General features: G+C 43.4%; 2 protein-coding genes across 8 annotated transcripts in view; both read right to left on the bottom strand.

Moving 5' to 3' along the window:
* Positions 1 to 322: 322 nt before the first annotated feature.
* Positions 323 to 11919, bottom strand: si:dkey-261l7.2. 4 transcript variants are annotated; one of them, XM_013138541.4, is made up of 8 exons: positions 11633 to 11919; positions 4981 to 5152; positions 4355 to 4444; positions 3895 to 3989; positions 3508 to 3668; positions 3145 to 3261; positions 2430 to 2535; positions 323 to 447 (listed from the first exon to the last, which is right to left on the bottom strand). In XM_013138541.4, exons 2-7 carry the CDS (start codon positions 5103 to 5105, stop codon positions 2440 to 2442), a joined length of 684 nt encoding a protein of 227 aa, XP_012993995.2. In that variant the 5' UTR covers positions 5106 to 5152; positions 11633 to 11919; the 3' UTR covers positions 323 to 447; positions 2430 to 2439. The 4 variants fall into 4 exon arrangements, with proteins under 4 accessions (XP_012993995.2, XP_012993996.2, XP_028970213.1 ...); XM_013138542.4 differs by having other exon boundaries at positions 323 to 444; XM_029114380.1 differs by lacking the exon at positions 323 to 447 and adding an exon at positions 1551 to 2246 and having other exon boundaries at positions 2397 to 2535; positions 11633 to 11918.
* Positions 11920 to 14947: 3028 nt separating this feature from the next.
* The window catches only part of phip (pleckstrin homology domain interacting protein), a 38934-nt gene continuing 29091 nt past the window's right edge, over positions 14948 to 24790 (bottom strand). For 3 of the 4 annotated variants that reach the window (XM_029114433.2, XM_029114436.2, XM_029114435.2), the window contains exons 35-41: positions 22992 to 23051; positions 22732 to 22905; positions 22451 to 22603; positions 22057 to 22307; positions 20813 to 21042; positions 19920 to 20063; positions 14948 to 19075 (exon numbers count right to left, since the gene is read on the bottom strand). In XM_029114433.2, coding sequence (XP_028970266.2) covers positions 18342 to 19075; positions 19920 to 20063; positions 20813 to 21042; positions 22057 to 22307; positions 22451 to 22603; positions 22732 to 22905; positions 22992 to 23051 — 1746 coding nt within the window. In that variant the 3' untranslated portion in view covers positions 14948 to 18341. The remainder of the gene's footprint in view (positions 19076 to 19919; positions 20064 to 20812; positions 21043 to 22056; positions 22308 to 22450; positions 22604 to 22731; positions 22906 to 22991; positions 23052 to 24790) is intronic. The other variant, XM_029114434.2, reaches the window with a different exon arrangement.

Here is a 24790-nt window from a genome sequence, read left to right as displayed (position 1 = left end):
GACTTCCGGCTGCAGGTTTGACAGGTCAAGGTGTCTGAACCATAGTATAAGAAAAGGACAAGACGGCAAGCTTCATGTCCTGGAACGGTCAGCACTGTCTCCAGACTTAACGTGCTTGGCTGTTATGGCTGCAAAAGGTAGCTACATTGATTAGTCAAAACTGTCAATTACATTTTGTTAAACAAAACAGATTCCGTTATTAAAAAAATGCTGTCAAATTATTTCTCCTTTGCTTTAATTTCAACGTACATCCAAAAATGGAGATGTTCTAAAGGTTTACAGGTAATCTATATTTATAAAGTTACATTATCATGTGATCAATGACTTCCGAAGTTTTGTTACATCGCATACTGTTTTGAACGGTGTGTTGTAAATTGCCAGATCCTCCTGATTTCTTCATACAGCCTGTGCTTCCTTGGTTAAGTTGCTTTCCAACACTGTCCTCTGCTGGACGCACAAAACATAACATTTGACGGGTTTAACGTTCATATTCAGTAAAACAACTGGAACAGGGTTTAAGTCATAGAAATATAATGAATAGCAGAGACGAATGATGGGGTCCCCATTCATGTCAATGACACCACATACATCAGACTAAATGCCCGCATAGTTTAGAACGGTTTATCAAAACCAAAAAGTTCTAAATTGCAGCAAACCAATCTACTGCTGCCTCTGTATAACTCCACGGAAACACAATTACAATAAATAGTTGCAAAGTAACCTGATAATACGACGGCCAAATCTGCAGGTCAGGAATAAATATTGCCATGCTTGATGTTTTTCAAGCACATTCTTCATAGACAGTTGGATAGAAACATAGAGATATTTATTCCTGAGCAGCAAAACTGTGTTCATATTTTAGAGACATAACTTTTTTGGGAGAAACTAGGCAAATGTTTGTTGGTGAAAGCGCTCCACTGCAGGTGTTTAGGAAAGCTGGTGTGTGTTAAGGAGAGCTGGTGTGTGTTTAGGAGACACACACACACACAGGTTTGTATGGTTATCCTCATGGGGACCAGAAAATTGAAATTGCATCCTCCCTTGTCCTAATCTAACCCTTACCTTAACCTTAATAAAGTAACATTTATGCCTAAACTTTACCTAGATGTAATGCCTAACCTTAACCCTAAACTTAACCAACAATGCCTGGACCCTAAACAAACCCCAATTCTAACTCTAAAATGAATTGTAAGTTTGACCCTAAACCTAAACCCTGAGCCGGAAATTGACTTTTGCCTCATCGGGAGGTCCCAGTGAGTCCAATTCTTTTTGGTTTTATTATACTCATGGGGACATTTGGTCCCCATGAGTATAGTAAAACCTAAAAGACACACACGACAAAAGATACAATGTCATTACTGTTCAAAATAATATTTATTCAGTCTTTTACTCAAAGCTTCTGTATATAAACAATGTATAATCATCATGAAAAAATTATGTAAAGTATTATTATTAAAACCTTAGACATTATCTTCACAATAACATTATACTGAATTATATTATCTGTCCTTCATCTGGCTCCGACCAGTGATGTGGCTTTAAACTGTAAGCAGGTTTATGGTCATTTAAAGTTTGTGCTCTTTACATTTTCAATGTATTTTTCCCTCAGTCTGCAGAGAGTCATTTAGTCAATGTTCATACTAGTCCTAAACTATGGCAATGTCATTCACATGCATTTGAGTGCTGCTGCCAACCAGCGGTAGTCAATCATAACGCACGCCGCTTTATCACGGTTCCAGTACTCATCACTGCCTTTTCCGCCAGAACGTTGGTTGGTCCTGTTTGATGTCACGGGCCGATACCTTGTTGATAATTTTAGAAACATTGTTGAAACTTTTAATTCACAAAATCTCAATATAATGCTCTGTATTATTAATAGCTATTGACCTGCAGACATTCAAGATACCAAACCCAATGTGCCCAGCTGGCTTAGACATTTCCATGACCTCCACTGACTTAGAGACCCTTCAGGTCTCTTGCAAACTGCGGAACCACATTAGCAATGTTCTTAGAAGGGATGTGCTGGTCCCTCTGGGGCAGGTTGGGAAGCTGACTGAGTGCCATCAATACTGCTTGAGGTTTGTGATGCGTTTTATTTATGTTGATTTCATTCTGCTATTTGGGGCTCATCTGTAGGAAACTGCAGTCTTGTTCTACCAGGTGAGTCGACACCTAATTCCTGCAACGACCTGAGGAACTCAGCAGGACTCTGATGAAGGGCCAAAGCAATCCCTTCCTTTACATCTCACACACACACACACACACACACACACACACACACACACACACACACACAGACACACACACACACAGACACACACACACACACACACACACACACACACACACACACACACACACACACACACACACACACACACACACACACACACACACACACACACACACACACACACACACACACACACCGCCTTTGTGTCAGTCTTCAGGGAAGATCTCCTGGAGCCAGGGCTGCATAACAAACCTCTCTCCATCAAAGTGTGTAAAGTACTTCTCCAGCGTGGGGATTTCTGGCTGGAACACAGAAATCATGCGTTGGGGTAAGAAGTGTGTCTCAATGTGTGTGCGTGCACGTGTACGCAGTTGTTGCTGCGAAACTCATTAGGACAACTGTGCAGAGGAGTCGCCCCAGTGCCTGTAGAAGCGTTTTAATGTGTCGGACAAGCGCAAGCATGACACAGGCCCGAGACATACCAGGTGATGTTTATGAATATTGCTCTTCCCAAAGTAAAGCCGCTAATCTATTCACACCAAATACGTGGATACGAGTGCCTCGTCCAACCACAATGGTCAAGGCAACATTTTACAGGTTTTTCTAACAAATTGTGAAATTAAAGTTAGAGCGTCATTAGTGCCAAACTGAAGTTTTAGACATAATCTCAAGATTGGCATTATGGAGGAGGTACTGCTTTGGGTCAGAGGTCATTAGAAGCCTGGCAGTATGGAGGAGGTACTGCTTTGGGTCAGAGGTCATTAGAAGCCTGGCAGTATGGAGGAGGTACTGCTTTGGGTCAGAGGTCATTAGAAGCCTGGCAGTATGGAGGAGGTCTTTTCTGAGTGTGTGTATACATGCATGTGTGTGTATGTCCGTGTATATATGTGTGTGTGTGTGAATGTGTGTACCCTGGTTCCAGGCAGTCTTTCCAGTCGGGTCTGTGGCAGGTAGCCCACTAGAAGCGAGGACGGTACAGGACCACTGAACAACACCTTGTAGTGGGGTGTGTGTTCCCATTTCCTACCCTGTACAACCCACACACACAAACACACACACAAACACAGTCAGACGTTAAAGAAACAGTCCAGTGTTTTTTACAGAGGCAGTATTATGTTAAAGTTTCTGTTTATGAATGGAAGTGTGTGTTCTTACCTCAGTCTGTCTATGTGTTGACCTCAATGTGTGTGTGTGTGTTTGTGTGTGTGCTGTGTTCTGATCTCAGCGGATATGTGAGTGTATGTTTGTACTTTGCACTGTGTGTGTGATCTCACCTCAGTGACAGGATTCAGTCTGTGGATCCATTCTGGGGGGGCTCTGGGCTCTGGATCCCAGCTGACGATCACCCCGACCATGTGACCACTCGTTTCCATGACGACATCCCCCACACGCAGGAACACAAAGGGCGGTCGAGGTCTACGGGCTGACCGAGAGGCTATGGGAGGAGACACAGAAGGAGGGAGGAGAGCAGAGACAGAGGGAGGAGATGGGAGAGACAGAGGGACAAGAAGAGCTTTATAATAAGCCTGGTGAAGTACTGGAATGGTTCTGGAATGGTTCTGGAATGGTTCTGCCAGGGTAATCCCATTCATCCTCAGGTTTACACAATGCACCTGACCCACACACACACACACTGATGTCAGAACACAACACAGACACACCTCCAAAGAAGCCGAGGTCGTTGTCTTGCAGCATGGCCTCAAGATCAAGAGTCTGTGCAGGTATCACTTCCGTCTCTCCTCCTGACACCAGCACCCTGTCACCAGGAGTACCACAACAACCTTTCATCACCTCCTTCTCCTCCTCATTCTCATCTCCATCTTACACCTTTATAATTTATCTTCTTCAAGAATCAATGGGTATACAAGATGTAAATAATTTAAAAGTATGTACTTACAGCAGACATACAATAATGAATCATAAATAAGAGGGGTATAAACATGACAAATACAGTAATGTGTCATTAATAAGAGGGGTATAAACATGACAAATACAGTAATGTGGCATTAATAAGTGGGGTATAAATATGATGAATACAGTAATGTGGCATTAATAAGTGGGGTATAAATATGATGAATACAGTAATGTGGCATTAATAAGTGGGGTATAATTGTGACGTACGTGAAGTCCTCCATAAGCTGAGAGAGCCAGTCAGTCCAGACGGTGGTGTTCAGATAGTTTTTCCTCCACTCTGCCCACAGACCAAGCAATCTGTAGAAACACAAAAACACACATTTACAAATAACCCACGACCCCTAAACCCACGCACCCAAAGTCAGACATTTCCCATAAAATCTTGGAAGTACAAAGGTCAAGGGAAAGCTCTCCAATAATGTGCCACATTTGTTGTTAGATTTGGAGAAGTGGTGGCCTTCAGATGTTTGAGGTGTGTGTGTGTGTGTGTGTAATCCCGGTTTGACTCCATGTGAGGACCACGAGTCTCAACAAAGATAAAAACCTAACAATTCAGTCCCTACAAAAGTTTTTAGTCCACACAATGAAAAAGGCATGAGTTTCAAATTAGGAATCATTTTAAGCTTAGGTACTAAGGGTCAGGATTAACATTTGTTGTTAAGGCATAAAGGTTAGGTTAGAGTTAAGGGTTAGGATTAGGATATAATGAAAATAGGAAAATAAATCTCTTCCCCACCTGGATATTAAAACAAATGTGTGTGTGTGTGTGTGTCTGTGTGATGATGATAAATTAGTGTCATGCCATAAAATATTGGTTCTGAGGAGGCCATTACCGTTTGGTAGCATGATAGCGCTGTGCCACGGAGGCTCCGGTCCACTGGGAGATCAGGTACTGAACTGGAAGTGCTGAGAGCAGCAAGGTGAGCTGCAAGATGGTCGTTGCTGTTAGCTGGGGCATCCTGACACTTGACCGGGACTAACCGAACCGAACCGACCTGCCCGGACCTTATACCGAACAGAGACCAGAATTTTCAAAAAACCTTCAGTCAAAACTAGATGCATATGTTAAGCTAAATCAATAACTGCAGTGATGTTAGCTTTATACAACCCCGTTTCCAAAGACGGTTGGGATGCTGTGTAGAATGTAAATAAAAACAGAATGCAATGATGCGCAAATCATTGAAACCCGATATTAAATAGAAAATAGTACAAAGAAAACATACCAAATGTTGAAACAGAAAAAAAAATTGTTTCTTGAAAAATATTTGCCCACTTTGAATTTGATACCAGCAATGCATTTCAAAAAAATTGGGACAGAGGCAACAAAAGACTGGAAAGGTTGGGTAATGGTAAAAAATTAAACCTGGTGGAACGTCACACAACTAATTAGGTTAATTGGTCAGTAACATGATTGGGTATTAAAAGATAATTCCAGAGAGGATGTGCCTGTCAGATGTGAGGATGGGAAAGGGTTCACCACTCTGAAAGACTGTGTGGGCAATTAGTGTAACAACTTAAGAATAACATTTCACAATGTAAAGGTGGCACTGCATTAAAAACGTCTTTAGTGGAAATCACTGCATGGGCTCAGGAACACAGTACGTCGCTGTATCCACAAATGGAAAGAAGAAACCAAATATAAATAAGATAGAGAAACACTGGCACCTTCTCTGGACCTGAGCTCATTTAAGATGAGTGAAGTGGAAAACTGTCCTGTGGTCTGACGAATCAAAATTAGAAATTATTTTTGGGAATCATGGACCCCACGTCCTCCAGACTCAAGAGGGGAGAGACCATCCAGCTTCTTATCAGGGCCCAGTTCAAAAGCCAGCATCCGTGATGGTATGGGGGTGCATTAATGCACATAGCATGGGTGACTTTCACATCTGTGAAGGCACCATTAATGCTGAACAACATTTGATATGTTGTCTTTGTACTATTTTCAATTAAATACAGGGATAAATTATTAGCTCATCATTGCATTCTGTTTTTATTAGCATTTTACTCAGAGTCACAATTTTTTTGGGAACGGGGTTGTATACAAAATATTTCGCTTGAGAAAACCTCTAAAATGAATTAAAGGTAAAAAAAAAAAAAAAAGAAATGTAATTACTAGCAAACAAGCAACATAACTTATTTTTACAAATCTGATGTTCACTTTTTGGATGTGAAATTTTGCTTGCTCTAATGGTTAAGTTGTGGTCTTAAAACTGCACTGCCTATTATTGCATAGTACACAATAACCAATACTCAACCAAATAAGATAGCAAACTCAAACCAATTGCACATTGTTCATGGACACTCAGTTAGTATAATATCTTAACTGTGAGAATTTTTATTAGATGTATTAAATTACTTATAACATACTGCACAAGCACTAAAGTTAAACCTAAGATGACCTGCATGGATACGATCCACATCAGTTCAGGGGCTTTTTTCCTCAAATCAACATCAATACGTTTTGAATTGTTTTACATTGTCTATTCAGCATTTTTTACAACTTTCCAATTGAAAAAACAATTAAGATTGACTTAAAAGTTATTATCTCAAAGCCACGACCCTAACAAGCCACAACTCACATTTAAAGATTTGTCCAGTAACCTCACTACTAATTGTAGCTGCAACTGAAGGTGGATTTGCTAGCAATGGGTCCTTGAAGAATAGCATTGATTCCTTGGTTCCGTTGTGTTTTAAAGCCATTACAAACATCTGAAATTCAACACTGTTGTTGTTTGCTCCTTGGGGTTTCAGGCTGGGTGTTTTGTAGAAGCACTTTGTGTCAACTGCTGATGTAAAAAGGGCTTTATAAATACATTTGATTGATTGATTTATTGCTTTGGTTTATTTTAGATCTACCAAACAATGAGTGATTACGCAATAAGGATTTGTGAACGTATTCTTTTTCAAATTACCAAATCAGCTTCAAGTTACCTGAAATTAAATGTGGAGCTGATTTCAGATGAATTTGAGAATATCTTGTAAACACGCTCAAAAGTCCTAATTACTTCCAATAATGTTAGCAAGCAGTGGCAAATAGGAGGCTGAAGATTGTATTACCGGTTTCATGCAAACCGAACATTGGATTTGTTTCTCTTGGCCCATAATTTTCATGGTTTCAAGGAATGATCTAAATCAGATTAGGTTCACCTTTAAAAGACTCTTAAGACATAAAACTTACATTAATTGGCCACAGACACTGGCAAATTGGTGTCTAAATGAGAAGGCATGAGCAACCGTCATCTCAGGCTTCGGACTTGAAAGCTACTTGAACTACTTTGTTGGAATTGAAGAAGGCAGGTCATAAAGCTCAGAGAATGAAAATCAATACTCTGGAGGGACTGAGACAGGAGTGACATCTATGATCAGACATAACATGCTCTACATATCGGTCTCCAAACCTTCAGGGAAAATTACTGAAATGTAATATAACTTCCCAATGTTTCAGAACATAATATTTACAACACTGTTTGAATTACCTTGAGACATATTTTGTATCAATCTTTATGAATGGTGTAAAAATGTTCTATTGAAAGAAATGGAATACAGCAAATGTTATTATAAAATGTTACATTTATTTACAATCCATACAATAAGTCAATTCAAATTGTTATTTACAAAAATGTGATCATGCGAAAAACATTGACGTCATTGCCCATCTTTGATGTTAATTCGCAATGTGTGCCAAAACTAACATGTGGTATTCTTTTAAGACAATAATCAGTGTTCCTCTTTAGTGAAAGCTTGTTGGTATTGTATTGCAAAACCACAAACATCTTTGTGTTCCAGAGACCACAAAGTCTAAAGAGAGTACACTATTGTTTGAGACAAGATTTCTTTAGAAAACTGAACTCAAATTTGTATCCAGCTCCAATATGAAGACAAAGACAAGACAATGGTTTACATTGCAAAACAAATGGTACATAAATAAATGAAATAAAAAAATCTGAACGTGATGTGCTGTAGAAGTGTATAAAGGCACTAACAAAATACAGTGAACTCCCAGTGGCAGTGACATTTGTTTAATACAATGACTATGGGGTTAAAGCACAGACTGTCAGATATATATCAGACAGGGGTGACTGGTCATTAGGGGCAGGTGGGGCATAGCCCCACCTGTTGTCAACAGAAAGAACTGCAACAACATTTTTATTTCTCGAAGATTACTTCCTATAATTTATTATGTATGAATATAGCATCTTCCCAAATTGCATATCATTTGTGTTAGGATTTTATTTCATGTTCATTGGTCCCTGCCTTGCGGATTCAGACTGCGTTCTGCCGATTTGAGTTTGCAGTAGTAGGCCATAGGCTAAGCGTGAATGTGGGGCTGGCCCCTCTCTCACAATGCAATGTACATTGTACGAGTGAATATATTAATACGCATGCTCAGAATGTTAGTGTGATCAATGTAGATCACACAAATTTGATGCCAAGTGGGGCTGATAGCCGGAAGCCCCACTACAGCGTTATTTCGTATTTCAGACCTGATTGGCTGTCTGTCTGTCTGGCGCCAACATTAGTCGGCAAGAAGAGCGAGGAGGGTAGATTATCTTAGTTAGCTTGTTAGCTTCACTAGTGCCAGATAACTTGAGAAAATGAATAAAGTGGATTTCATACTCAAGCACCGGTTTGAAACCCTTAATTTGGAGGAGAAACTTGAAGTAAAGTGACTTGGTGCCCATCAGCCACGGGATATTCTCATCACTCAAACTGCTGGTAAAAGTAACTGCAGGTTTAATGTGGAATGGTTTTTGAATAAAAAGTGGCTAACGGTTAGCATACAAAAGAAGGCACTCTTCTGTTTTCCATGTCTGCTATTTGGTGGAGATGGTACTTGGTCGAGGACGGGTTACAAAGATTTGAAACATCTTTCTGAGAGGATTGCAAAACATGAGAGCAGCGGGAGTCATCTGGACAATGCTGTGAAATTGGGCTTACTTGGAAGGGTAAATGTTGCAGCCCAAGTTGACAGTGCATACAGGCGCTCCATTGAGCAGCATAACAAACAGGTGGTGGAAAACAGGTACGTTCTCAGTCAGAGCATAACATGTATTTCCACACAGTTTAAATGTGAAACCGCACTGCGGGGGCACGACGAGTCAGTGGACTCCCTGAATCCTGGAATATTCAGATGCATTTGAGACTATGTGTGAGGACGATTCGAGACTTCAGAGGCAATATGACGCTCAGCTCATCTTCAAAGGGACATCTAGCACTGTACAAAACTAACTAGCCAAGCTAGTGGACAAGACATAATTTGTTGCCATACAGGCAGATGATGTCTCCTGTAAATCACAAATGGTGGTTGTGTTGCAATACATGTTGCCTGACAATACAGTGACAGAGAGGTTTTTGGAGTTTGTGGAAGTCAAAGATAAAACTGGACTCTGCCACTCTAATAGCATCAAGGGTGTGCTGGAACCACTGAAGCTGGGAGAAAAGCTGATCTCTCAGACTTGACGATGGTGCGGCTGTAATGAGTGGAAACATCAGAGGGGTACAGATGCGACTGAAAAATACCCACATGCCCAGTTTGTTCCCTGCTATGCTCACCAGCTGAACCTGACCTTGCTGCAACTTTGTTCAGCAAGGATGAGCATCTTCAAGATGTTTTTTGCAGACTAGGCTGCAGACTGCTTTTACCTCCTTTTTCTCTGGCGCTCCAAAACGTGTTGCAGGACTTGCTGAGGCAACACAGACGCATTCCAATGACACAGTCATCTCCCAGGTGGAGCAGGGGTTTTCACAAAGTGACCACCTGATCGCTGCCAAGCTGGTTGACAGCTCGCTCTTCCCACAATTTGTCCTGACATTCCCTACATCTGAGCTTAACTCTGCGGTGAAACTATGGCCTCTAGGAAACAAGGAAAAGTTGAAGTCTGAGCTGACCACTCTGTACCGCCACACTGAGCTTCACACTGGTAAGACGGCCCTGTCTCTGTTAAGATCCATCCATGAGAACAACCTAGAGGAGGCTTTTGCTGAGACCGTCACTCTGCTAAAAATTATCATAACACTTAAGGGGAACCTTTCTACCTTGAAGAGGGTAAAAACCTTCACTCGTAATACCATGTTGTCCCCGCGACTCAACGCATTAGCCATGTTGTCCATCGAAAGCCAGCTAATTCAGCAGCTACATGACTTCATTCCCAAAGTCATTAAAAAAGTTTGCCCAGAGGAAGAACCGCCGTGCCACCGCTCTCTTCACATGAGCCCTCAGCCTTGGTGAGTGAAAGCATATTTTATCATCCTGCCTTTGTGGTGCTGGTCCATGCATTGGTCATATTTTTGTGCTGTATCGATTGATATAGATGGTGACGAGTGGCAGTGTGTCCATGCTTCTCTATTAAGGTTGTTGTCATAGAATGGAACTGTATCTCTAAAAAGTTGTCTTTCCGCTTCGTTGTGGCCTTCAGTGGCGTTGAGCTCATTGCTGTTCGCGTATGGCCCTGTAGGCACATTGGTTCTGAGCTTGGTTGCATTCCTAATTTAGGTTTGTAAATGTGACAGTGGTAATTTTACATGTGTGTGAGAGAGAAGGAGAGCAATTACACAAGAAGGTCTCTCTCTCTCCAGTATGTGCACTACAGCACCTGGTAGAAGCAAGCCGTTCTGTCGTTCAAAGTGTTTTGTGGAGCCACGCTGTTCGTTGATGTGTTAAATAAACATCAGTAGCAAGAAGGGGTTTTGTAGCTTTACTGGTATGTATGTATGTATGTATGTATGTATGTATGTATGTATGGAAAGAACAACAGATTAGGTTGTTAGGTCTGGGATTTGAGCCACCAACCTTTTGTTGACTGGTTAGATGCTTTCACCTGCGCCCCTAACAATATCAGTGGTAGATTCATCAAAGTAATATTCAGTTGAAGCTATGAGAGTCCTCACTAAGCTTTTTACATTTAATTATTTTTTTGTTAACAAATACGGTAATAAAAAATAATAATACAATAACCCTTACGGCAGAGGCCAGGCCGCTGAACTTATTCAAGTCCGTCCGGGAGTCCGGTCATGTGCACGCAGTGTTTTTCAGTGAATATAACAGGTTCGAGTTGCACTTTGAAGACGGTTCCTAGACTAGACTACGGCGTGTCGGCTACGGTCTGAAAACTTAAGGGAACTGAGAAAAGTGTGGTTGTTCCGCACACTGTTTCGTCAACTGATTCTGAATGTCATTTTTTGCATATTCCGTTGAAGATTTAACGAGCAAAGAAAGAACGAACAAAGTATTTGATAAGCACATGTATGTGCTATCAATACATAACTCAGCGATGAGCCCAGGGTGTATTTCTATTCAATTAAAGAAAACAAGTTTTTGAACTGCTCCTTTGATGTATTGAAGCAGCCTACAGATTATATTATATATGGACGATAACTTAGTTGACTGCCTATAACCTGAAGAAAACCAGACGCAGTAAATGACGACACATGCCCCTTCAGTTCCAAACATGTTTCTACTAAATGCCCACATATAGTAACCCTTACCTTACTGTGGTGCAGGAAATCCCGAGTTAAATAAACTTTTAAACACCTATGCGTAGAACATAGTTCCTCGCGGAGGCGACTAAAGAGAGCCGACAGCTGTTGTGCGGTGGTGTGAGAAACCCGTCATGGGGAAAGACGGGTGATTTTGTTTTTGTAGTTAATTACACTCAAATTAACACAGGCGCACCTGCATATTTACATTTTACGAAATGACCAAACCCAATCCGATGTCCAATCCCTGCAGCCCACGAAATGAGCGCGCTCCTCTCGCGTCTCGCCACGTCAGGAACCTAACTAATACTGTAAATCTAGCCTACCGCTCACGGATGTACCGGATCCGTTCGATTTGCAGTGACGAAACACGGCCACACAGTGGTGCTGTGGAACTGGATGTAGAATCCGGAGGACTGGAGTCGCCAACCCAAACCTGGGCCAGGAGACGTACAGTGGGTTGCAGGCTTTCGTTACTGGCATCACTTGGTCTGACGGCTGTCAATTTCGGATTTTTATTTTCATCATTTACATAGTCTTGAAGAGTAACTAACAATGCAGTAAAGAATAACAATCATTATCTTTACAAATGCCTTGTGGCTTGGTTAGATGGAGCAGAAGTTTGCCGCGTCAGCATAAAAATGAAAGCAACTTCTGGGTCCCTACTAGATTATTGTGATGCTTTATGTTGCCTATAATCAATCATGTTCCAGCTTCGGTACAGAAATCTCTGGAAGCTGTCTATCAGTTAAACCGTTGTAATTCCAGTAATATACTGTATATATTATTTATTACAGTTTAAATTTAAAATAAGATTAAAGTAAATGCGAATATCTAAATATTTTATTAGACAAGCACTTTCCAGAGATAATCAGAGAAATATAATTACAACAAAGACCCAACGTATTCATAACTAGTCTACAATATAGGCCGTTAACAGTGACATAGATGTTTTACATGCTATGACTGTGATGTGTTTTGTTAAACCTTTGTTTAATGCATACGTTGCTGATAATGTTGCTTGCGAGATGATCATCATGTCAGTTAAAATGTAAAATATAAAATTTGCAAGGAACACCGAGTGGCATGTCAATGCACTAGCCTAGTAATTCCAGTAATAAACTGTGAATTAAAGTTAAAACAATGGTACGGTAAAATTGAACTACTCTAACAGTATTGAAGCAACGAGGCACGAGGGGGTGTGGCGTATTATACCACAACTAATGTTCTACGGCACGATGCATCGCAGAGTACCACAACCCCTCTTGCAATATACCACAAGTCCCCGAGATGCCTTATTGCGATAAACTGCTTACCAAAGCAGCTACAGCAGCAAAAAGTGATGTGATGTCAGTCACATATTAACTTGGATATCAGCCGATCAGCACACCGGGTTTGAAGCAAACAATTTATAATGTAAAATAAGTCACAGTAACACGCAGCCAATATGTTACTGCACATTTTACAGGAAAAGTTTAACTGAGCAGTGTCTTAACTGGAAATAGAATGTTTCATGAGGTCTGGTTATTACCGGTCATATTTATAGTGTCAGGCCAGTGAAGTGGGCGCTGTTGAACATAAACCACAAGACCATTACACATCCGGACATTATGAAGCCCTTAGTGATGAACTGTTTTGTTTGATTGTGGGAATGGAAAGTGTTTGATTGCAGACAAAGATCTGGAAACACAACCATTTATTTCCTTAAAATATTTCATCATCGCCATGGTTACTAACAGGACAACAGAACCCCCTACACAAACGTTCTACAATCTTTTTTTGTTGTTGCAGTAACTCTTCATTTTTATATAAAAGTATACAAACAAGACTAGCCCCCTTGTCCATGTGTGATGGAGTGAGGACCCCCCCCCTCCCCGAAACCTCCCCCCACAGCCTTAGGGCGCAGCTCACATGGAGCCGCTACACACCCACTGTGACCTCTCACCTATTAACCCACTGCCAACCCCATTGCCAACGGTCACCCCAGGTCAGCTCGGACACGGTACACACATCAGATACTACAGCAGTCAGAATATCAGATCACAGCCGAGGAGAGGGGACAGGTGTGTGTGTGTGTGTGGACAGAAAGAGGTAACAAGTGATCTGGTTCTCAGTGCCACAGGATTGATTTGGCATAAAAATAAATCTTTGTAAAAATTAAACAACAATAAAAATTGCGACCAGAAAGAAGGAAAAGTGTGTGTGTGTGTGTGAGGGACAGAGAGACGTATCAGAGTCATGTTGGTCTATTGATTCTGGCCCAGTTTTTCTGTCGCCTAGAACCGATGTGTTTTGAGTCACCCGGCTCTTTCTCTGCTTCAGAACTGCCGGCGCTGTACGTTTAAAAGATTGGTCTGAAATCGCTAGCTGGCAGCCTTCTCCTCAGCCAACCTTGTAGAGTTGGCCAGGATGCTAACGACGACAAGCTGAGCAAATAATATTATATCTGGTAACTCACTCATTTATTAAAATAATCTGTGTGTAGGAGATTCCACTCTCACTACAGCATCCACACTGGAAGTCTGACGTCATGTTCATTAGATGTATGATGATCACACAGCATGAGGTTCTCAGTTACCAGAAAACCCAGTGGGTTGATACATTTTACTTAGACACCTTAAAGATTATGATTAACAATGAATCAAGGGGGATTCTGGGAACACAAGACACTCGGGGCTTCGCCCAAACAGGGTCTAACAATGCCACTGATCTGAATGTCAGGGATGAAGTGAGCCCTACAAAAACATACCGTGTCCACAGAGCTAGGTCCCTTTTTCACCATTGTGTCTGTAGGCAGTAGGCAACAGGCCTTGTCGTCAACCATCATCCTGCATTAGGCTACAACTATTGAACTGGACGAACAATACCTGATCGCAGCCTGATCACAAACGTAGATGCATTTGCCTGATTGCTTTTCAGAGATGGACGAGCTCACAACGCGTTGCTATATCAGGTCAGCGTCAATGCAAACTGGCTTGCCGGAGCACATTTAACTGGCAACGTTCCTCAGTGCTCTGTGTAAAAATTAAAACAGTTTAAGGTTGAGCAAACCTTTATAGGGACACTGGGTACAGTGCTGCCCCAAATATTTACAAGAATTGAAACAATAACACGACTTGTCTCCTCCTCTTCCCTGACTGAATGGAACATGAATAATTTTAACTAGTCTAGACTGGTTTGGGTTGGGAAGGCTTGAACGGCAAGTGTCTAACAGGGCTATGAGGAGACTACACATCAATACCAACTGATAGACCCAGGGCCGGCTCCAGGCACAAGCAACATAAGTGGTTGCTTAGGGCCCTAGACCAATAGGGGGCCTCTGACTGCTATGGAGCCCCCGATTGATAGGGGAGAGGGGGCACCAACTGACATTTTGCTTAGGGCCCCCAAAAGGCTAGAGACAGCACTGGACGCACCAGCAAGACAGTTCAAATGGGAAATATCTCAGGCACTCTGAAGAATTTGGAGGGAAAAAATATTAAGAAATATTTACTTAAAAGAATTAACTGCAGGTGTATTCTGTTAATTTATGTTTCTGTTGATGCTAGTAGTACAGCAAAAGTCATACATATGGCCCCGTTAAAATGAGATGTCAGTGAACAAACTACTGAAATCTATCAATGCAGATCATTATTTAGGCTACTGGGCAGCTGTCATAGCATTTTAATTTAATGGGTTTACACGTAGTCTTCATTAGATTCGCACTATACATTTCCCTGTTCATTAATTTCATAGCCTGCTGAGGGGTCTAACACAGCACTCAATAGGCGGGTATTACGGACATCCAGAACTGCTTCACAAAGGGTTAGGGTTTAATCCGATATGAACAGAGAAGGATTAGGGTTTAATCCGATATGAATGGGGTTAGGGTTTAATCCAATATGAACAGAGAAGTGTTAGGGTTTAATCTGATATGAACGGGGTTAGGGTTTAATCCGATATGAACGGGTTAGGGTTTAATCCAATATGAACGGGTTAGGGTTTAATCCAATATGAACGGGTTAGGGTTTAATCCAATATGAACGGGTTAGGGTTTAATCCAATATGAACGGGTTAGGGTTTAATCCAATATGAACGGGGTTAGGGTTTAATCCGATATGAACGGGTTAGGGTTTAATCCGATATGAACGGGGTTAGGGTTTAATCCGATATGAACGGGTTAGGGTTTAATCCGATATGAACGGGTTAGGGTTTAATCCGATATGAACGGGTTAGGGTTTAATCCGATATGAACGGGTTAGGGTTTAATCCGATATGAACGGGGTTAGGGTTTAATCCAATATGAACGGGTTAGGGTTTAATCCAATATGAACGGGTTAGGGTTTAATCCAATATGAACAGAGAAGTGCACTGCATTACTGCAGCCCAAAGCCAGATTCACTAAGCCAAGCCTAACCAACAGAAGCACATGGGCCTGTTATAATACAGTAGCTTATTTCTGCATATGTTATGAAAATGCATAGGTAGCTCTGAGATTACCCATTGAAATTGTGTCCACGATCTAGGTGAAACACTCATTCTTGAACAGGCATTTCGCCTGTCAGACTTTAGGAACAGACACATTTGTGAATACAGTGCAAAAACCCCCAAAAAAGTGTGGTTCTCACGATGAAATGATACAACTTTGGCTGCGGACCGGCTTGCGAGTAGATGCAATGCGGCCTATTAACCTTGAGTTTGGCACTGAGTTTAGTTTTATTGTTTTGAATAGATGCGCTGGTCTCTTTACATTTTTATTCCAAGTTATACATCCAAATATCTGGGCATATCTGGTCTGCTCGGCCAATATAGCCAAGGAAGCCATAGATTTGTCATGGTAAAACAATGGAACTTTGAGTGAACACTGAAATAGCAGCATAATACCATGATTTATGGAATATATATTTATTCCTTGAATTGTGACGACAAACTAATCTGCATAAATGGAAGGGGGAAAGGGAGATGTGAACAGAATGCGGGAGAAGCAATATATTATTGTATTATTAATAATCTCGTCCCGAAATTTACTGTGACTGTGGACTAGATTCCTTTAGTCAATAGCTGTGCTTTAATGGATCATGCCACCACCACCCAAGTCTAACTTCGTCATATTAGCAAAAACCCTTTACAATTTTGTGTGACGTCAGTAAACTTGTCAATTAAGGATCATGCTACGACAAACCAAGCAGTTGGATGGTTTACCAATCTCCCACCAGTCGCCTAGTGGCAAAGGATGTGTTTAAGATGCCTGATTTTGATACAGGATATCATTGTATAGGCCTAACTGTGGCCAATTCTACCAGGTTGGAATATGAGAAAAGCTAGCATTATAGCCCTTTCAGACCAATCATTTCAACAAAAGTTAATGAGGATGGCCCTGATTGGTTTTGCGGGTAAACCCAGCAGATAGACAGGGTCCCACCTCTTCCTGGTCAACCAGGACACCAATCAGAACAAAGAACAACCAGGGAGGGAGGGGAGTGGTGTATCCATGGAGGAGTGGTGTATCCATGGGAGAAGAATAGGCAGAGTACCCACAAGAGGGGCATAGTATCCACATGAATGGCGGAGTGTCTGCAAGAGGGGCGGAGTATCCACGGGAGGGGCGGAGTATCCACGGGAGGGGCGGAGTATCCACGGGAGGGGCGGAGTATCCACGGGAGGGGCAGAGTATCCACAGTAAAGGAGCGGAGTATCCACGGGAGGGGCGGAGTATCCACAAGTTAGGGGTGTAGTATGCACGGGAGAAGAGTGGAATATCCAAGAGAGGGGTGAGTATCCAAGGCACAATCAGAACAAACACAGAATTAGTCTCCAGTCCAGTATAATCCGTTTCCATCCAGTTCTAGCTAGTCTGGATCTGGTTTGATCCGGTTCGGGTCAGGCGTGTGAAAGTGCAGGATCATGTACGGTCAGTAGGACTGCTTGTGGTCACCATACAGATTTTTTGAAATTTGAATATTTTAAAGATTTTATTAAAACAATATTTGACATGGTAACCCCTTCAAACTGGTCAACAGGGTCTGAGACACTCCTTAGCCTGGCTATGAGTCTTTTTGTACCGTCATGCCAGTCCTAGACACGTGATTATAGCATGTACAGGTGTGAAACCAGGCTAACCTCAGTGTACCTTAGTTGAACAACAATATGTTGACTATAACACAGAAATATAGAACAGAAACAGAGTTCTAGAATGTCTCTTATCAACAAACACCCCTCACACTGTAAGATGCCACTGGTAGTATGCTGACAAACACACACACACAACACACACACACATTCATACAATACATGCATACACACACAAACACACAATCTACACACACGCATGTGTGCACATGCACACACACACATGCAGACACACACACACACACACACAAAGGCACCAGGTATTGCTAATGATGAGGACTCAGTCTTTCATACAGACACAACCTTCAGCCTGCTCTCTTTCCCTCCCTAACTCTCTCTGGACAAACCAAGACACAACTCACAACCCATTTGGTGTTGCAGCGCATACGCATACACGCACACACACACACACACACACACACACACACACAGGGATAAAAAAAGAGCAGCCATCTCCCACGATGCCCCCCTACTTTCCAACCAATGAGCTATCAGCTTTGAAGTGTGGTCAGCTGGACTAACCAGCCACCTCCTCTTTATGTGGAAGTTGTCCATGTGGTTGCCTTGGTTACCGGTCCAATATAAAAGAGGCGTGGTTTGTTTTTTGTGGTTACCAGCCAATGAGGTTGGCCTTGGCTTTCTCTGTAAGCTTGCGGACACGTCCCTTGGAGGAGGTTCCGAAGGTGAGGGAGGAGTCTTCAAACAGGAGCTGTCTCTGCTCCTCTTCCGAGTCCTCCTCCACATAGCACGCCGTCCGTCGCCCCTGGTTACGTGTACGCATTGACCCCGCCGACCCCTCTCCTCCCTGACCCAGGTCTTTCTCTTCTTCTTCTGTGTCCTGGGGCATCTCCCTCATACGTCGTGACTGGAATAGACCCTGGGAAGGGGGAGTGATCTCGTCGTTGATTCGCCGGCTGCTTCTCCTCAGAGGGGAAGGGGAGGGGTCAGGGCTTGAAGGCGGCGGGGCTTCGTCTGTCCTAATCCGTCTCGGCCTACCACGTCGCCGGGGCGTTACTGGAAGTCCAGCCCCAGAGTCTGACACAATGGCTGCTTCCTGGGTGGAGGAGGAAGTCCCACCCTCATCTCCCGTGGATTGGTCGAGCTCATCCTCTGGGGTGGAGCTTCGCTGGAGACCACTTCTCCTAATAGCCTCTAGTTCCTGTTTGGACTTCCTGCCCCTCTTTTTTCCGGGTGGGCGACCCCGGGGGGCAGGGCTAGGGACAGGGTCAGGGGTCACTGCTCTAGGCCTGCGCCCCCGCCGCCTCGTGGACAAATCTCCAGTCACCTGGCTGCTGTGGCCATTCAGGTGGACTGTAGCCTGGGGGGAGGGGCTTAGAGGGGAGTCTGGGGCAGGAAAGGGGAGAGAGGGAGAAAAGGAAAATTAGATGAATAGTGATGAAATGTGAAGAAATGGGTGTAAAAATGAACATTCAGTTGAAGCATTAGCAGTTCATGTGTTATACAAGCCTTAGTCAATCAATCAATCAATCAACCAGTCCATCAGACAATGAATTGGATTGATTTCCTGCCTGTTGGGCCCTGTCCGGGGCCTCCCCCAGGTAGGGCCACAGGGTCGCCGGACCCCAACTGTCTCAGTTCCGAGGTCTTATGCTGCTATACTATTGTGCTGGGGGATTGGGTCAGTTCTCCTTCCCCACTAAGTTCTCCTTCTCCACTATAAATCGTTGTTGATATGATGGATGCATTTTCTGAATTTTCCCAGACTCCTCCCGTTTTAAACTTTAGGAGGACATGAGGTCCTGGTCCACACCTGCGGAGTACCTGGTTTGTGGGGCCCATTGCTGTCCCTGTCCTTGTCCACCTGGTCATACTTTTGACCTAGTCTAAATTTAAATAGACTCTGGATTTAGCCTACATGCATTTATCAATTATTCCAATTGGACTCTTAATATCTCACCCGGCACAGCCAGAAGAGGACTGGTCACCCCTCTGAACCTGGGTCCTCTCTAGGTTTCTTCCTAAATTTCAGCCTGCTTAGGGAGTTTTTCCTAGCCACTGAAATTCAACACTACTTTTGTTTGCTCCTTGGGGTTCAAGGCCGGGTGTTTCTGTGACAACTGCTGTGGTAAAAAGGGCTTTATAAATACATTTGATTGATTGATTGATTGAATGAATTATTCAGCCATTCAGTTAATCAATCGACCAGTTAATCAGAGCAATGTCGTACTGGGTGCGTGTCGAACTGGGGTCCGTAGTTTTCGTCTCATGCTCCCTCCGCCTCCATCCGGTAACAGGGACAGTCTAGAACGCTCCGGAACACCGGGAGAAGAAGCAGAACTATGACCTTGCAACGATCGGGAAGATGACTCTACTGAGGGAAGAAGGGAGAGAGTGAGATGGACAGAGAGAGAAAGAGAGAGCGAGAGTTAAAGATATCTTTATCTGTCCGCTGAGGGTGTGGTTATTGGGGGGGGGACCATCTAAACATATTAACGTTTAAATGAACATGAGATCCTTTACGTAACGACAATCCAAATTTGCCAAAACCGAAAATCTTCAACAACTGCACTGAAGCAGGGGAGACAGCAACTACTCCGCTAAACTAATACAATGCTTTTATATATATATATATATATATATATATATATATATATATTATATAAATATATTATGATTATTTAAAAAAGTTTTATTGACTCCATCAAACTGAGAGTAGTTTAAGAGTGCTAGCTGATGCTAGCCTACGCTTGCTAACCCAGTCTAATTGAGAAGACAACATCTGATGCTCCCTACGTTCCAACTCGATTCAAATAATTATATAAATCGCAAGCCTACTGTGCCTGTTTGGTGGTGTAGCATATCCTTCTCATTTTAACTGCAGGTTCTGTCATTTTAATTCCATTTTCAACTGACTAGCCAGATATGTGATATCCTGATGAGTGCAACATGGATGCTCCAATGCAAATGTGCCAAGTAAAAATCTGTTTGATGCCATTGTGACTGGAGGAAGATGTCAAGCTACGTGTGCCAAATTATTTTTGTCGTTTTAACCTTTTAATGAAACTTCAATGAAAACTGTGGGTTTGTCACCCCCCCAGTGTATATGTGAGCGCCCCTCACCCGCTGGGCTGTGTGTGTTTCCTGACGGCGTGTGTGTCACTCTGGCACTGCGTGTCCGTCCGGGCGCCTGTAGCTCCACCCTCCCGTTGACAAGGGGGAGTGGCTGTCTGGGGGTGAGGTTCTGTCTCAGGGAGGGGGGACGCGACGGCACTGCCGGAGCTGTCACGGGTGGGGCTGAGGAGTCTGGTCTGGACACACCCCTTGATGACACACGCCTCTTCCTCTCAGGGCTGCAGGGGGGGGCGGAGACAGGACATTAATCACAAGGTTTTGGTTCTCAGATGCTAGATAACAGTAGAAGACTTTGGCATAGTCCCCCGGGACCTCAAAAACAGTTTCATAGTTCCACTGAGAGCATACTAACTGGCTACATCACAGATTGGTATGGCAACTGCAAGGCATCAGATTGCAAGACATGACAGAGAGGAGTGTTCCTGGCCGTCCAAACCTCTATCTCAGGTGGTGTCAGAGGCAAGTCCAAAAGACTGTTGAAGACCCGAGACTGATGTACGACCTGACAGGCAATACATAAAGACTGCAACCACAGGCCCCTGGACATATTCTACCACAGGCCCCTGGACAGCATCAACCACAGGCCCCTGGACATATTCTACCACAGGCCCCTGAACAGCATCAACCACAGGCCCCTGAACAGCATCAACCACAGGCCCCTGAACAGCATCAACCACAGGCCCCTGAACAGCATCAACCACAGGCCCCTGAACAGCATCAACCACAGGCCCCTGGACATATTCTACCACAGGCCCTGGGACATATTCTACCACAGGCTCATATTCTACTATTGTATCCAGAGAGATTGTAGTATGTGCATAGCTTTTATACTTTTTCATGCTGGCTTCCTGTGGCAATCAAACACTCAACTCTGATGATGTAAGTGTTAAGCTTTACTGACTGAGCTACATAGGGACCTGCTAAACTTTGATCCTAGGCCACACAACCAATCACAAAGCTCCATTATGATGCTAGGTCATGTTAAACCAATCACTAGGCTTCAACATGATGCTAGTTCACATTAAATCAATCACAAGACACCAACATGATGCTAGGTCATGTTACCCAATCACAGGACTCCAACACTGATGCTAGGTCACATTGACCAATCACCAGGCTCCAACACTGTTATCCTTGATCATTTTAACCTATCACAAAGCTTCAAAACATTGACGCTTGGTTACATTAACCACACACGGTCAAATGCGAGGTCAGGATAACCAATCAGGTACCTTGAGGCTGCGCTGCTAGAGGCCGAGTCACTCCTCCTCCTTTTCCTCCTCTTTATTGCGTGACGTGTCTGTCTATCCGCTCCATTTCGTGTCTGTCTGTCCGTCTGTCTCTCTGGCCTGTGCCTTGTTTGTCTGTCCGTCCTGTGTCTGGTCTGTCTGTCCGTCTGCCCGTGGATGGCCTTGTAGTCCGCTAGGATGGAGCTGACGTGTTCCTCAAACAACGCAGACAGACGCAGACTCATGCTGTAGATCTGCACAGGAATAGGAGGTTATACATGGGTTATAAAAATAACTTGGAGTAAATTAACATGCTGTGAACATGATTAGGCGTTCGTTAACATGTTATAAACATGAACAGACAGTGTATACACAGGTTGTCAGCCGTGTGTCTCACCCGGGACTTCTTGCTGGGTGTGTAGGCTTTAGAGTTGCTGAAAATGAGTCGTACATCCTGGCAGAGCTCCAGAGGAGATGTGTACTCCCCCCTGCTGAGGAGGCTCCGCACAGTCCCAAAATCCATGGGAGTATCCACAATGTCCAGATAGTCCTGAGGGACAGACAGACAGTTTCCAGAAAACACAGTCAGACAGACATGTAAGTGTAGGTGAGAACAGACAGACGGGTAAAGTCTAAGTGAGAATCAGACAGACAGGTATAGGTGAGACATGTACTTACTGGGTACTGTTCCAGGTCAACAGGTTCTCTGAAAGGTTCAGAGTCCTCACACTGAAAAAGCAGGTCCAGTAGATCTCTACAGCGCCCCCTCCAGGCCTGGGGGTCAAAGGACCGCGGCCGACCTCGTCTCACAGAACCATGCTGCTGCTGTTGTCGCTGAAGACCAGCCCGACCCTAACACACACAGAATGATCTCAGCACCATGACGCCGCGTTGTGTGTGTTTGTGTGTGTGTGTGTGTGTGTGTGGGCGGTTGTTACCTTCTTGTTCCGTGTGGACGTTCCAGGGGCGTCAGTGTCTTCATCCTCCTCTTCGTCGTCCTACAACCGAACAGAAACACCACATGATCACAACTCACAGTCCAGTCAGGGTTAGGCGATGTCTGGTCGGACCCACCGTCCCGTAGACCTGTCCAAACAGCTTAGAGAAACAATGGCATAATCTCCTTCTTATTTTCTAAATGTCTTATTATTCATGAAGGGGGGATTTGAGCTGTATAAATGGCCAAATAGTTAGTGGATTTGCCTGATTAGATTGTGAGCTACTCTAAACAAATTTGAGAGACAACCCCGACAATACTCTGGATTGTTTCCGCTTGCGGCCGATTGTTCTCCCCTTCATTAATACTTTGCAACCAACAACCTTTTGAAATGGAACTCCATTAGGCCCACAGATCAATTGGATGGTTGATCGTGGAAGGAGAGAGAGGAAAAACAACACTTATGTTAACTATTTGACCTTTCGCACTGCTTGTTGCTCTCTACTCTCACTGCAACCTAAACGATTCCCTGGCATCAGGGCAGCAGTCTAGCTACCAAAGGTGAGTTGAACCTGTTAGCTCTGGCAAATACAGTGGGGCAAAAAAGTATTTAGTCAGCCACCAATTGTGCAAGTTCTCCCACTTAAAAAGATGAGAGAGGCCTGTAATTTTCATCATAGGTACAATTCAACTACGAGATAAAAAATGAGGAAAAAAAATCCTGAAAATCACATTGTAGGATTTCTTATTAATTTAAAGGTAAATTCCTCGGTAAAATAAGTATTTGGTTACCTATAAACAAGCAAGATTTCTGTCTCTCTCAGACCTGTAACTTCTTTTTTAAGAGGCACCTCTGTCCTCAACTCGTTACCTGTATTAATGGCACCTGTTTGAACTTGTTATCAGTATAAAAGACACCTGTCCACAACCTCAGACAGTCACACTCCAAACTCCACTATGGCCAAGACCAAAGGGCTGTCAAAGGACACTAGAAACAAAATTGTAGACCTGCACCAGGCTGGGAAGACTGAATCTGCAATAGGTAAGCAGCTTGGTGTGAAGAAATCAACTGTGGGAGCAATTATAAGAAAATGGAAGACATACAAGATCACTGATAATCTCCCTCGATCCGGGGCTCCACGCACGATCTCACCCTGTGGGGTCAAAACGATCACAAGAACAATGAACAAAAATCCCAGAACCACACAGGGGGACTTAGTGAATGACCTGCAGAGAGCTGGGACCAAAGTAACAAAGGCTACCATCAGTAACACACCACGCCGCCAGGGACTCAAATCCTGCAGTGCCAGACGTGTGCCCCTGCTTAAGCCAGTACATGTCCAGGCCCGTCTGAGGTTTGCTAGAGAGCATTTGGATGGTCCAGAAGAGGATTGGGAGAATGTCATATGGTCAGATGAAACCAAAATATAACTTTTTGTTAAAAACTCACCTCGTTGTGTATGGAGGAGAAAGAATGCTGAGTTGCATCCAAAGAACACCATACCTACTGTGAAGCATGGGGGTGGAAACATCATGCTTTGGGGCTGTTTTTCTGCAAAGGGACCATGACAACTGATCCGTGTAAAGGAAAGAATGAATGGGGCCATGTATTGTGAGATTTTGAGTGAAAACCTCCTTCCATCAGCAAGCGCATTGAAGATGAAACTTGGCTGGGTCTTTCAGCATGACAATGATCCCAAACACACTGCCCGGGCAACGAAGGAGTGGCTTCGTAAGAAGCATTTCAAGGTCCTGGAGTGGCCTAGCCAGTCACCAGATCTCAACACCACAGAAAATCTT

The sequence above is a fragment of the Esox lucius genome, chromosome 18 (genome assembly GCF_011004845.1).
Source record: "Esox lucius isolate fEsoLuc1 chromosome 18, fEsoLuc1.pri, whole genome shotgun sequence".
NCBI classification, from domain to species: domain Eukaryota; kingdom Metazoa; phylum Chordata; class Actinopteri; order Esociformes; family Esocidae; genus Esox; species Esox lucius.
The sequence above is the reverse complement of the archived record's forward strand: the minus strand, read 5'-3'. Positions and strand labels throughout refer to the sequence as shown.

Coding starts and splice junctions, on each gene's coding strand:
- si:dkey-261l7.2 (XM_013138541.4), bottom strand. CDS start 5,105: ATGCCCCAGCTAACAGCAACGACCATCTTGCAGCTCACCTTGCTGCTC. Junction 4,445..4,980: donor CGCTATCATGCTACCAAACG/GTAATGGCCTCC, acceptor GTGTTTCTACAG/ATTGCTTGGTCTGTGGGCAG. Junction 3,262..3,507: donor GACTGAATCCTGTCACTGAG/GTGAGATCACAC, acceptor TGGGTTGTACAG/GGTAGGAAATGGGAACACAC.